We start from the raw sequence: 15,462 nt of genomic DNA on the forward strand, positions 1-15,462 counted from the left end.
GAAAGTCCCATGGAAATCCTCGTGTATGAGCATGTCGGTGATCGTCGTCAGTCTCTTTCATCTCCTCAATTGTCTCCTAACGATAGCCTCTAAGGTTGAGCTTAGGGAATAACCAAAAGTCACAGGGAGCAAGGTCTGGACTATAGGGAGGGTGAGGAACTGTCTTGATGCACATCTTAATCAAATAGTCTGTGACAAAAATGATCTTCTCTGAACACTCTTGGTACAAACTATGCACAAATCTTTCTCATCGTCGTGCGTACAGTTCCCACACTGACCTCAAGCTGTGTACTTATTGTCTCTCTATGAAATCCTTTATTTTGCCAATCAACTCTGGTGTTCTGACTTCCTTACTCCTCCCACACCTCATTATCCCTCACAGACTTGAATCTCTTATGTCATTCAAAAACTGATCCTTAATTCACGCAAGATGATCCCAAAACAGTCTTAAGCATTCCATACGTTTTTGTAGCAATTTCTCCGTGTGTCAAACAGAATTTTATTGCATATCGTTCTACTAAAGTGTCCTCGCATTGATTTCAACATGGTTAGGAGATGGATTCGTCGTTCTCAGGTTGGCAATTGATATGAGTAATAAAGCATGTTCTGGACTATACATATATATGAGAGAGGGTAGGGCCTCCTATTTTTTTTTTTTTTAACTCAAAACTAAAATGTTGAAGAGTTATAAAGATAGGGGTGGTACCATTAAAACTAGTGCTCCAGAAGGTATTTTTCTACATAGTCACCTTTATTCTCAATACACTTTTACATCAAAAGAGGTTGGCAAAGGTGTATTGAGAATAAAGATGACTGTAGAAAAATACCTTCTGGAGCACTAGTTTTAATGGTACCATCCTCATCTTCATAACTCTTCAACATTTTAGTTTTGAGTTATATATATTAAAAAGTTTGACTTGTGTCCAGGTAACCTACATCTAAAATTTCAAGTGTTTATACCCAAAATTGGCGGAGGAGTTTTGTAGAATCTGCAACGGTCAACTCTTTCAACTTTGACCTCTTGGCAGCCAAATTTTTGCCCAAAAACTGATTAAAAAAAAACAAAAAAACTTGCATGTATGACCCTATTGGTGTCATGAATGCATGCAGCGAGGTGCATATTGCAGTGAGAGGGAGGTGTTTGACCGGACGGGATAGAAGAAGAGAGGGCAGAAGAGGGGGTGTTGATGTCTGATTGGGACAGAACAGAAATGTCTATGGGATTTGTCAGAAAGAGAAAAAACAAATAATGATTGTTTTTATCTGATTGTCGTTATATATCTGTTAACATGAAAGGTTGTTTTTAAAACCTCTGTTGAGAGGTATGAAAAGATCCAGAGATCCTTAGCTGATTAAGGCTGACAACTTAGAATGGTGGTCAAGGGTAAGGGTCGCCGCCAAGCATTGTTCGACCTGGAATGACTAATCACTCCTAATTTGATAAGTAAAAACCTCAGTGCAAATGAGGGTTAAAATTTGGTAGAGATAAACTCTAAGAGGAAGAAAGGGTGTTTGTAACCACTCTCTGAAGGAGGTGGGGAAAAGGGGTTGGATTTAGAAAAAGGAATTCTAAAAAGAGAGTCGTAGCCAGCAAACTGAACAGCTGGGCTGGTCAAGCGCTCCCGATTTGAGAGGCCTCAGGGCCTGATGTTATGATAACTAGCCTGTGTTAATGGGAAATCTGTGACTTTACTGGTCTGGTCTTGCATCGTTTCACTGCTATAGTCAGTCACTTCAATTTAGACAGTAGCTGTTATGAAGCAATGAAATTAATAAATAGTTTATTGTTATAAACCGGAGTTCTGTTTGTTTGTGGTGAGGGCTCTTGATTTTGCAGCAAGCCGCAAGGACCAGTGGAGTGATTGATGTACCCGGAGACTACCTACACAGGGTAGGAGACGATTCGATCGAGAGGTAAAGCGTCCCACCATAAAAATGGTGGGTGAAGACGATCAACAGGCCAACTTGTGACAGGACAATGTACAATCGAAAGAACACCTGTCATATTGGGTGGAGTCCGACGAGGTTAAGGGCACCCAGTGTGGTTGGTGCAGTACATGTCTGAATACTCTTTATGTAAAATTTCAAATGTTTAGACCCAAAATTGGCTGAATAGTTTGCTAGAGACTGCAAAGGTCAAATCTTTTGAACTTCGACCTCTTGGCAGCCAAATTTTCGGCCAAAAACCGATTAAAATTCTTACCCTATCTCTGAATACACTTTATGTAAAATTCCAAATGTTTAGACCAAAAATTGGCTCAGTAATTTGGTAGAAACTGCAGAGATCAAACTTTTTTTTTGACCCCTTAACATTTATTGTTTTGGGCTCAAATCAAGTTAAAAAGTTTGATCCATGTCCAAGTAACCTACATCTAAAATGGCAAATGTTTAGACCCAAAATTGGCGGAGGAGTTTGGTAGAGTTTTCAAAGGTCAAATCGTTGAACTTTGACTTCTTGACTGCCAAATTTCTGGCCAAAAACTGATTAAAAAGATTTTCCCAAATCTCAGTAACCCCTTATGTCAAATCTCGAGTCTCTAGATTGAAAATTGACAGAGTAATTTTGTAGGGAAATGTACAAACATACAAACACACATGCACGCAGACAGACAATTTCACTTATAAACCTTCAGAATGTGAGAGAATTTACAATTATTTCTACAGCTAGACAACGTCACAGCTTACAAGAGCCATGACAGCCAACAAATATATATAAGGAACTTTGTGTGTGCGAGTTCATCCTCTGTGGACTCCAAAACGACTGGGTCGATTTTTGGTAATTTCACACAAATGTACTTTATGTATCTGGCAGTGTTCTTAGGTATGTTTTGTATCTGAATTCTTTAATAAGTATTGATAATCAATAAAATGTGAAAGGAGCACACGATTTTGATCAAAGTTGACACTTTTATACAGCTTATACTCACAGGTGCATTTGGAAAGTTTTATTACGACACAAGCAGAAAGGGCCAGCATATAAAATCAACAGTAGATTCTTTTATATGACGGACATGTTTGAAATGAATGTTTCTGTTTAGAGCACAATTGAAGTATGATGCTTGACTTTTGCATTTTAAACTTTAATTGAAGCCGTTATAAAAATTTTATAAAATCAACAGTAGGTTCTCTACAGTGCAATGTAAACTACAATGTATTGTGGACTGTCACTTCGAAATTAATCGATTTGATTGAAAAATGGTCAATTTCGCTGATTTCAATGGCAATATAAATAAAAGAATGTGGAACATTTGTTGATCACCATTCAATCCTGTGTGTGTGTGTGTGTGTGTGTGTGTGTGTGTGTGTGTGTGTGTGTGTGAGTGTGAGACGGACTGAGACTGTCCTTTCCGATTTAAGATAAATCCTACTTAATAGCACTAAAATAAGAAATTTAAAATACTAGTAACAATATTTTAAAATGTTTAATGCAATAGAATTTTATGTTGGACTTGCTGACAACTATATTGTAGTCAGCAAAGAACCAGTTCCACAGGAGTGCAATTCTAAGGAAGAAGATTTGTTCATGGAATTTACGTTTAGGGTTAGGCGCAGATAGTGGACGGAAATTGTTGATAGTTGTTGTAACTAGACGAGTGTTTTTTTTTGTTTTTTTTTTTTTTGTAAAAATCTGTCCAGAAGGGGACTATAGATTGAGCTCAGACGAGAATTTGCCATGAAAATTACGATAAAATCTGCGCTCAAATTGTGCATTTACTAGTTATTAATTCCCTTCATTCTCATGGCAATTGTTTGGTGGCCTGGAGGTAGCAAATAAAGTTAAAGATGGCACCTCCTGCACTGATGATTGCATCAACATAAAACACTAGTGTGTGTAGGTATAAAAGAATTATTATTATTATTATTATATATGGGATAGGCCGAGAGAGAAAGTAGTTTTAAAAGAAATAAAGATGTTATACACACTTTTCAACTCTTTTATTCTGTTATCGATACCCCACTCCCCTGGGCAACACCAGGTAACCATGCTAGTTTTAATAAATAAATAAATAGCAAGCTTTACAAAAATCCTGTTACATTCCATTCATTTGCTTTCAATGCCCGAAACAATGACTTTCTGGGTGTAATCAGACGAATATTATGGGATTATATAATACTACAAATGTGCCTGCTCTCAGCCAGCAGTGAGGATGACGTTCAGGCGTGGTTGGAAGGCCACACGCAATTTATGGACATCAACTTAATACTTGCCGACATAAAGGGTTCAAATAATTGATATGTAAATACTGTTAAACACTTTCATGCATTTTATTTATATATATATATATATATATATATATATATATATATAATGGTGTCCCAAAAGAATTTGACAGATTTAAAATTTGATTAACTTCCTCAATATTTAAGTTATGCTTACCAATTTTCATATGTAGGTAGATGAGCCTCTCCATAATGTATTGAGATATAGTACGATATCATAGTCTACTTATTCTAATTTTATTTACACAACTTAATCTAGGGTATGTCTTTCACAAGGTCTAATTTTAGTTATGAAAAAATGATGTTACTCAAATGTCCACCATTTTCATTTTCAATCTTGTGCTCTCTGCAGGGCATTGTCCAGCACATCACTTTGTTTCAGGGCTCATGGCCCTAATTTCCTCCTCTATATTGTTTTTAAGGGCATTTATTGTGGCTGGTTTTATTGCATTGGGAGTAGGGGAATTTCTTGTGTTGAAGTTTCGTCTTTTTGAGTTTCTGATATTGACTCATTCAACTGAAAATACAACTCTACGATAAATATCCGCTCCTCAGTAGTGTAACAACTAATAATGACCTTGGAAGGGTTACTCTAGATGATCTTAAAAAAATAAAAGAAAAATATAAAAAATTAAGAAAGTTATGAATTTTTTTTTTTACCATCAGCTTCTTTTGGGACACCCTATATATATATATTCTAACTTATTCGGCCCTGTCGGTGGGGCATTAGAATACACCAACTGCTCCCCTACAGAGGGTAAAAGTCCCTCAATGGGGGTCCTGGATATGACCTTAAACTATATCTAGTGGTGAGGCCCCAGCTTGTGGGCTTTGGGGAGTGTGGAGCCACCCTTTAATTGCCATTGCTCCCAGGTCCACTCTGACCCGGTGTGGTAGTACCTGTTAGGGTTCCAACTATGGGTTAAATAGAAACCGACTTGAAAACAACAAATATATTCTATTAAAATTTTTTTCTTCAAAATCTTTGGATTCGGCATTAAATAACCCGAAAAGGGTTGATATGCCGCAAAACAAAAACAACCAACCAAATCTAATTTATTCCTCTACCGTCGTAGAAGATTACTCCCACCTGAGAGTATTCTGTATCTCTACAAACCACTATTCACATATGCATGGAATATTGATGTCACATATGGGCTGGTGCCTCTGCCACTATTCTCACTCCCAGATAAGGTTCAAAAAGAGTTGTCAACCTAATAGGTCGCACACTGTCGACCAAGCTTTAATCTCTGCTCCACCACCAAACTGTGACATCCCTGTGTCTGTCTTACAAGTACTGTAATGGTAAGTGTTCGGACAAACTCAAAACACTAGTACCCTCTCGCGTAATTATTCTCAACAAACCAGATAAGCAGCAAAATCCCACCCCGACACTGTAGAGCTCTCTAGATGTAGTAAAGCCTTCTACTCAAATAGCTTCTTCTCTCAAACTGCTAGACTTTCAAAGTCCCTCCTAGGCCTCTGCTTCTTTGTCTGTACTGACATTCAGAAGTTCATGTGTAATATGAACAGACATCTCGCTGCCCAACTCCCGACATAATATCCTGGCAAATCTGGTCCCTATTAGTAGCTCCATATGATTTCTGGGCACTGTACCTTGTTTGGGGGGGGGGGAATAAACAGTGAAAAAAAAAAAATACCTGCCTTAAAGTTGAGATGATTTCTGAAAAGAAGTATTTGTTGAATTAGTAAAATCAAAGGATTACAATTTTATTATTATTCATCAGGTTTTTGTAAAAAAAAAAATAACTAGCAGGGACGCCCGGTGTAGCCCGGTCATAAAATATGCTTAAATACGATATATTTATTTATGCAGATTTCGTATATATTATTATTATAGTCAATTTATCATCTATTCTAATATATTATAAAGTTGTGATTTCAAAAATAAAAAAAAAATATATCTATATGACTTGGGTGCACCAGCTTGAATCGAAACCAAAGCTTGAGAAAAAAAATATATATATGAACTTGAGTTCCTTCAGCTATAATCAAAACAAAAACTTAAAGAATTCTTGGTAAAATTATTTATTACAAGAAATGGAAGGTCATAACAATTAAACGACAGTCAATCAGAAGACAAAAGATGTACGTGTGACACACAAAATAACACACACGTTATCATATTAATACATAGATATAGATGCTGTTTAATTCCCAGATGTGCGTTGCCAACATTCTAAGCGACATCATTTCTATGGAATGAACTGGATCCGAACTTGGCACACCCAGGTTTACAGTCTGTGTTGTTAACCAGTTAGCCACTGTGTTATATCAAGCACTATCAGGGGGTGCCAAATTTGAAATATGACCCCAATCTTTACCCGAGACAAATTGTACCACTGGAAACGTGGACAAGACCCTGTTAAGTTTAATTACCAATGCTGCAATATACGCAGCGTGTCGGCTCACTGATAACCTAATTTGCTTTTCCATTATACGTTCTATAAAATAATGTCATTGATCCATTTAATTGCAGACAAGATTATTGGGAAAAGGATTTGGTACATGTAATTTTTATCTTTTTTTAATTGTCTATTATGTAAATGACACTTATTTTGGTTGGTGTGCTAGTTAAAACTGAGCCACCTGACACATAGTAAGATTCTGCTGGGAGACAGCTATTATATAATGTAACACAATAAAGTGTGCAAATATATCCACTGGACGATCTGTAAGAAATTGAATATCAAATGAAGCAGCAAGTCCTAGGAACATGTTTACCAGAAAGAACAGTTGGAAATAAGTCATACACCATCCACTACGACGATGCAATTCTTACAGCAACACACTTTAGAAAATGAAGCTATTAAACATAAACATAGAAGAATCCTTCAAACCAAAGATCAAGATTCACTTCAGTTCTGCTATGACAAGATACCAGGGAATGAAATTGCTGTGGAGTTGGATAAAAAAATAATGGTTAGGGTTTTAAGAGGAGTGGTCTCAGCAATGCTACACAGAAGTAGAATGTGAACCACTTGATATTCAGCTGTAAGGTTCTACTGGGGGACGGCTACTATATAATGCGAGGAAGGTAGGTTCTCTCTACCGTGCTAGAAAGCCACTTTTTTAACACCTTGCTAGGAACCACTGCTAGTGTTATATAAAGGGGGTGGAATTAACTGATAGAGAATTGGCAGACAAGGGAATGTTACATAATTGTGTGCATTATCTAACCATGTTATTCAATAGATTATTAAACAGACTATTGTCCTCGTGTCCTAGATGTCTTAATGGCCTGTGACTCATTTAGTGGTTCTGGCTGCATATAATCCACATAACATGACAGCATACCTGCTTCTGCTTCTCGCTGAATTCGTCAACCATCCTTGGAGGAACTGGAACCTATTTAAAAAAAAAAAAACGCTACAAGACAGGGACCCAAGATGAATGTTTTTTTTTTTTTTTTTTTTATTTATATATATATATATATATATATATATTATTCCTTCTTCAGGAATCTTGTCACAGCATAACTAGAGTGAATTTTGGCTTGTGGTTTCTCTGCATCCATTTTGAAACCATTGCCACCTTATGGGGAGACCTGTTTAACCCATCTTGCTCCTTCAGCATCTCAAAACCAACTCAACAACTTAACTCGGCTTATTCAATCCAGAACCCTTGACATCTCGCGTCTGGTCCCCATTCGGATACTTCCGGTGCAAACTGACTGGTCAACCAAGTTTGATACATGTTACAACATGACCCTTTCTGCACCTGCATGCTTGATCAACCCATTGTTTCCCCAGAATTCAATCTGTTGTTTACTCCGCTAGATAAACAATTAGATAGATTAACAGATAACTAAAGAAATGCTTTTAACTGGTGTTTACCGAACAGAAATACTTGAATGATTATTTACAATGAATTGCATTATGTTTTGTTACGGTGTAGGAAAACTAAATGTAACATAAACAAACCCACTAATTGGCGCTCATCAACCATGTTTAAAAGTTGGCCAAGCTTTTAAACATGGTTGACTGGTGCTACCAGATCAGACTATCTGAAGACACTGGCTTTCTGACCTAAAATGCACTGAACATTAAATTATTGGTTTTTACTTCATTTCCATTTGCAAAACTCAATCATGTTCTGCATAATCAAAAACAAAATCAGTTTTCCTATATAAAAAAGCAAACCAAACACCAATAAATATTTAAAGACTAGCAGAGAGCCCCGATGTTGCCCGAGATTGAATGTGGATCAATGAATGTTCCACACTTCCAATACTTTTATTGTTATTGAAAACAATCAAATCCCTTTTTTTCTTTTTTTTTTTTTCTCTCTCTTTCTCCAATAAAATGGATTAATTGCCTGATCTAGTTGGGGACCCATGGTGGTGCATCAAGAATCCTCATATGCCTCCCTGTGGTGATTTAGTCCACAATATATTGTAGCTTACATTGCACTACATTGTAATCCATTCTGGTTTTCAGATAATGTTGGGTCATCAGGAGAGAATACGCACTGTTTTGGGGCATACCTTTTAATGACTTTTTCACATATCGGAACCCCTCATTGATGTGAAGTTCCATCATCTGAATTACATTTGAATTAATTATTCAATACACTAAAAACTGGACGTTCAATGATTTTTAGCGTCTCCCATTTCGATCAACAGCGTAGCACTTCATGTGTCATTTAACAGCTGCGTCTCACATATTCAGGAAATTAAGACGCTCTTGTGTCAAAAAGAAAGACAAAAATAAACCCCTAAATGAAATGAGTAAAAAGTAAATGAAATAAAAATAAATGAATAAATGAAATTATATAAATAAAAATGTATACAAAAATAAGTAAATAATTAAAAAAAAAAATAAAGTAGATAAATAATAATAAATGAATAAAAGCCCACGAGTAATCCTTTTAAAGAGTAATGTTTTTTTAAGGAGTAATACCCCCTACTCTCTTTGTAAAAATTACTTCTAGGAATAATGTTTTCTAAGATTAATCTTCCCATTCTCACTATGAAATGTCCTATGAGTAACTAACCTGGGTGCGTGACGTTGCCCGAGTGTTTGGAGGTGTGAGTTGAGCAAAAAAAAAAAAAAAGTGGTAGTAGACATGCAAGCTCGAACCTATACCATGAAGGAGGAAAAGAATGTAAAAAAAAAAACCCTGATATCTTTGTCATTGCGTCGATCAGCAAACTGGAAGTGGCAAAGATTTAAATTAAGGCTAGTCAATTAAAAAGAGATGATGACTTTCAAAAATATCGGCGAAAAAAGCGACCCCCTCCTTGTAGAAAAGTGGCCAGTTGAAGGTGAAGGAATTAACGTTTTTAGCCAATTTTTCAATATTTGTCGTCCGAAGGGTCGAGCTTCAAAACAATATCAATACCGTGAAAATCTTTCTCCTTGCTACTTCCTGCTACTTTCGTCCTTGTGTTCATACGTCCATCCTCCCCGGTACACACTTTTAAGGTGAGATCTCTCTACCGTGCTAGAAAGTTACTTACGCTTGAAAGTATCCTGTTCCTCTACAAGACCACCATTCGCCTATGTATGGAGTATTTTTGTCACATTGGGGCTGGTTCATCTGCTACTAGTCTCTCACTACTGGACAGGGTTTAAGAGTTGCAAACCTGATCTGCTAGCTAGGCTTCAGTCACTGTGCTATAGATGAAATATTGAATCCCTCTGCCTGTTTTACAAATATTTTAATAGTAGGTGCTCTGACTAACTCCCGACAAACCTGAGAAGCAGCAAAATCCCACCCCTACACAGAGATCTCCAGATGCCAGAAAGCCTTCTAGTCCAATAGGTTCTTCCTCAAAACTACTAGATTTTGGAATTCCTTTTTGGGTTCCTGTTTTCTCGGACTGTACTGACATGCAGAAGTTCAAGTGTAATGTAAAGTCATCTTGCTGCTCAACTCCCTACATAGTGTCCCTGCAATTATATCCCAGATAGTATCCCCCTACATCAAAGTGGCAGTGCCTAGTTTGGGGTGAAAATGCAATAAAAAAAAAAAGTTTTTTTTTTAGTTTTTTTTTTTTTATTTCATCTTTGGATAGACGGAGATACCACAAATATACATTTTTTAAAATTTTGTCTTTTTTAAAATAAAATGTTTTTTTTCCTTTTTTATGACCATATTCTTTATTATTTAAATTTATTTCTTTTTCCTTTTCTTTTTTTCCCCAGGAATGGCTGGTGGTGGATTCCATGTAGAATTTGGCATCAATGAAACGTCTCTGACTCGGTCTTTAGAAAAAGGAGAATTTTCAGTGGCTGAAAATCTTATACGTGAGAACAGAAATCCATCCTACCTCGATGAAGGTAAGTCCACATTGTCTTTCAAAATTATAACTTCTCAGTTATTTTTTACGTTTTCAAACTTTTCAGCTACAATAAAATCTATCAACATAAACAGCCACTTCAAACTAACATTTTCGGTGATTTTCCGCGTCTCAAGAAGGTATAAATTTTACTTATAGCATCATCATCATTATCATATTTAGTCTAAAGTCCATTACCCTGACCCTATAAACACAAACCCACCACAAATCGGTTGTTTAGCTTTACATTTCTTGGCCAGAAACACAACTGTTTCTAAATTATGTCACTTGTTTTGTCTTTTTTGTTCTGTTTTTTGGGTTTTTTTTGTTTTTTTTGCTTTTTTTTTTTTTTTGCTTTTTTTTTTGACTTGTTTTTGTTGTTTTTGCTTTTTGTTTTTGTTATTGCTTGTTTTTGTTTTTTTTCTTGTTTTTTTTCTTGTTTTTGTTTTTTTGCTTGTTTTTGTTTTTTTGCTTGTTTTTGTTTTTGCTTTTTGTTTTTGCTTGTTTTTTTGCTTTTTTTTGTTTGTTTATTTTTGCTTGTTTTTTTTCTGCTTGTTTTTGTTTTTTTTTTGCTTTTTGTTATTGCTTGTTTTTTTTTTTGCTTTTTTTTATTATTGCTTGTTTTTGTTATTGCTTGTTTTTTTTTGCTTTTTTTTATTATTGCTTGTTTTTGTTATTGCTTGTTTTTTTTTTGCTTGTTTTTGTTATTGCTTGTTTTTAATGCAAAAATGAGCACAATTTTAACCCGATTCGATTAGCAATTTGGTATAAAGCACACATTCTAAGTAAATGCACAGTCGGCCTAGAATGCCATTTTTTTTTTTTTTTTTTTGTAATTTTGGCATAAACCAATGAAAAATTATGGCATGATATTGTATGAGGGCTTGCTTGAAAGCTCTGCTCAAGGCGAATGGACTGAAATAAAATAAAGATTTCTTCATTTTTAGGGGTCTAGGGCTGAATTTCCATATTTTAGTATTATAGTCCCAAAACACTAAAATTGGGATATTTTAAGTTTGGTTTAAGAGTGAGAGGTGGACATACATGTTCATTTTCCCTTGATTTTTGAGAACTTCGACCGAAATAAAATGAAACAAAGGGGCTTCTTACTGTGACAAACACTTAATCTCTATATGAGATACATAGATATTCAAATATTCCATTAAAGTTCTCCTTTACATCTCGGACATTGAGTTAGTAAAGAAGTTGAGAACATAATTTCCCTCATCCCAATCGATTATTTAAATATGTTAGAGTTGTCTTTCTAAGCTCTGCTAGTCATGACCGAATCTTAACCAGGAAAAACTTCTGACTGGATTTATGTTGCCATATTTTTTTTAGTTTGTGACAACTACATTTCTTTATTAAAAGAATGGCTCTACACTAAAGAGGTTAGCAATCGCCTTTACTTTGAATCTGATTCAAAATTCAAATTGTAGTAGGTAAAATTTTCGACTTATTTAAGAATACAGAAACTACACTTTTATTGAATCATGATCAGCAGAGTAAATATTCTTTGAGGTAAGATAGTTTATTTTTTCTTTGTTTTGTCTGTTGCTCGTTTTTTTTTTTTTTTTTGTTTTTTTTTGTTTTGATTTTTAATCAGATTTATTAACTGTCTTTCTTGTATTCCAGGATGTTATCAGAGAACGCCTCTCTACATCATGCTTTGTGGCCTCGATGCGGAGGAGTTGAATGTGAAACCGAGAAATTTATTCCTAGCCAAACTTTGCATTGAGCGAGGAGCAAATGTCAACCACAGAGTTCCAAAGGTAACTCGGCATAAATCATTTTTTCTTAGCTCACTTAAATAACTCTAACCTAGCATACAAATGTGTGTTTTTTTTTTTTTTTTTTTTTTTTTTTCACTAATCTGTCTTGAGTGCTGTATTGAGGCAGTTACTTGTGAGCATTGGCTGCCTTGACAACTTTTGTCACAGTCCTCAAGTGTTGGTGAATGGTGACCATGACCGATGTAGAGTTTGCCCTACCTACATTTTTATTGCTCCTAAGATACTGTAATTATCTCCTAAAATGATATATTGGCCATTTCTCTATTTGGATTTTTATACTGCCCTTTCTTTGCTTTTGACATTTTTAATGATCAAAAATAGTTGATATTGAGGTCATTATATATATATATATATATATATATTATAAAATACGCATCAAGTGCGCTTGAAAGCCAAATACGACGTAATAGAAATTAAAACAACGTTTCTATATGAACTCTCATTCTTTGATATATATATATATCTCAAATGTATATATTAGTGATGGAGTGATTCCAATATTTTTACCAATTCTGTACTAAATTACCGATTCCGATTCTCTATAAATCTCTAAATATTTAACTATAAAAGTGTTATTTTATCCAGATTACTGTAAAAACACACCTTAAATGTGCCTATATTTTCTCAAACGTGAAAACACATTTGGGGGGGGGGTAGAGATTTTAGTCTTACTGGAAGTTTAAATCAATAAATATTATTTTATTATTACTAGAAGCAGTGGAAGATATTAGTTAAACCAAAATCAAATAATAAAAGATAATTTAAGGAATCGGTTTTGGCATCAGAAAATAGGCTCAAATTTTTCTGATTCCGATACTTCAAAAAGCTCCGATTTTTTTTTTTTTTTTTTTTTTTTTTTTTTTTTTTTTCTGATTTCCGATTAATCGTCTCAACACTAATACACACACACTAGCAAGCCACTCTGCATTGCCCAGTTGTAAAATATGCTTAAATATGGTATTTTAATTTATACATATTTCGTATTACTAGCAGGAACCATGTACAGGCATTTCCCAGTGGAAATATTACAAAAAGCCAGAATAGTTACGGAAAACGAAATAACTAACAAAAAATTAGGGGAAAAAATGAATTTACTCCCAAATGTGCGATGTAAAGGGCAAAGTTTACACTTACTATTACATAAATTAAACAAAGGCTGTTCAAAAATCTTTTAGTTTGTAAAAAATCTAATGATTCTTGCTTATTTTTAAAAGATTAAAAAAGTGCCAAAAATAGGCTCTGGATGATGAATGATCCCCTTAATGTGCGGAACTTAACCCCAAACCTAACCCTAAACCCTAACTAAAGTGCAAATGTTACATTGTGCAGATAATTACTTTTTCATTTGTTACATTCTGGCCAATAGTTGCTGAGATTTGGAACTTATGAAATTGCTGAAAAAGGTGATGTGTGTGTGTATATATATACACACACACACACACACACTTATTTATTCCGGTAGTCAAATTGAATATCGAAATGCTCATGTCTTTGGTGCTATGGGACAGAACTACATGAAAATTTGCAGGCTTCTTGAAAATTATACTATTCTCTGCCTAATATTTTATGGCAATTAAAAAAAATAAATAAATAAAAAAAAAAACCTATATTTTCAAATCCATGAAATATGCCCAAATTTGCCTACATTTGTGTGTGTGTGTATGTATATATATATATATATATATATATATATATATATTAGTCCTGGCAGGCCAGCTTCAGTTTTGCTGCTTTGGGATGAATTTTGCTTAGGTTTTTTTTTTTTTTGTTTTGTTTTTTTCTTGTTTGTTTCCCCTGTGACCTTGCCAGGTCATTAATATGGGGTGGCTCAGGAATGAGGATGGAGAGTTGTATGCATTGGTTTCGATTCTAGCTGATGGCACCCAAGTCATGTATATTTTTTTTAGTTTTGATCTTGCACGTATATATATTAAGTTCAATATAATAATCGATAGAGAATTGTCTCTATAATAATAAATGTGTAATCTGCATGAATAAAAAATATCAGAATTAAACGTATCTTGTGATCTGCTAGTAAAATAATAAAATTTGTTTGGATTTCTTTTCAAACAAAATTCAAAACCAAAGTAAATTTTAGAATTTCTACAAATTGTTATTGTGTAAACTGGTTTGATGTTTTTTGATTTTTTTTTTTTTTTTTTTTTATTGTGTAAACTGGTTTGATTTTTTTTTTTTTTTTTTTTTTTTTTGATTTTTTTCCCCCTGAATTAGGTTTATTATGGATCGGAATTTATGGGCCCAGGAAAATGTCCAATGGAACTTTTGATTGATTTCTACAATACAATTACTCGTTACCTGGAATGGACAAAAAGTGACAGGTAGTGGTAGGTCCAAAGTTATTTCTAAAACACACAGACCTGCAATCATTTACAACACAAACCAGAATGCTGGTTATTTTTAAGTTTTGCGTGTTTTTCTTTTTTACTTCCGGTTTCTACTGACCGTTCTGGTTCAAGGTGAATGCCCTGGAAAAGTCCATTCTGAAGCAAAAAACTTGTTATTTTTTGTCTTTTTTTGTTTATCTTTTTTTTTCTTTTTTTTTTTTTTTCAGAATCAGTTTATTAAAATAAAAGATGTATATGTACATCTAAATTTTTTATAAAGATTTTTTTTTTTTAATAGAATGTTATAATAAAAAAATATATATGAGAGGGAAATGTAGTTTGCTTGAAGCATTGCTGCAAAAATAAAAATGTATTTTACTTTCTCAGATAAAAAGAAAAAAAATATTACTACTGGAAAAAAATTCAAAAGTACAAAATATTTTTATGTAAACTAGTTTTTAGAAAAAAAATACTTTTATTATAACATTGTAAAAAAAAAAAAAAAAATACTATTTGAAAAAAAAAATCAAATAAAGATTATTTTTTTATGTAAACTATTTTCCAAATATATTTTTATAACTATGCAATTCTCGATCTTTATAAGAGCCAAATGTTCTAAAATGGAATACTGTGGCCGCATCTGGGCAGGAACTGCTCAGTGAACCCTATCTTGCCTTAATAGTTCAAAACTGGCCTTGAAACCGAGTAGGTGATGCCCTTTTCTTTTCTCTGCAACCTGTTTCCCACAGAAAGACATTGCGAGCATTTCTCTGCTCTGTTGTTATTTTCATGGCAAGTT

The 15,462-nt window shown here is 34.2% G+C and overlaps 1 protein-coding gene across 1 annotated transcript in view; it reads left to right on the forward strand.

The window, feature by feature from the left end:
• LOC145291267 (uncharacterized) overlaps nucleotides 1-15,462 on the forward strand; it is a 67,859-nt gene that overhangs the window by 19,956 nt on the left and 32,441 nt on the right. Inside the window, exons 2-4 of the mRNA XM_080136880.1 lie at nucleotides 10,392-10,526; nucleotides 12,161-12,297; nucleotides 14,551-14,657. Of these exons, the coding sequence (XP_079993006.1) occupies nucleotides 10,394-10,526; nucleotides 12,161-12,297; nucleotides 14,551-14,657 (377 nt within the window). The 5' untranslated portion in view covers nucleotides 10,392-10,393. The remainder of the gene's footprint in view (nucleotides 1-10,391; nucleotides 10,527-12,160; nucleotides 12,298-14,550; nucleotides 14,658-15,462) is intronic.

This window comes from Euprymna scolopes, chromosome 12 (genome assembly GCF_053919585.1).
Source record: "Euprymna scolopes isolate OS-2025 chromosome 12, ASM5391958v1, whole genome shotgun sequence".
Lineage (NCBI taxonomy): Eukaryota > Metazoa > Mollusca > Cephalopoda > Sepiida > Sepiolidae > Euprymna > Euprymna scolopes.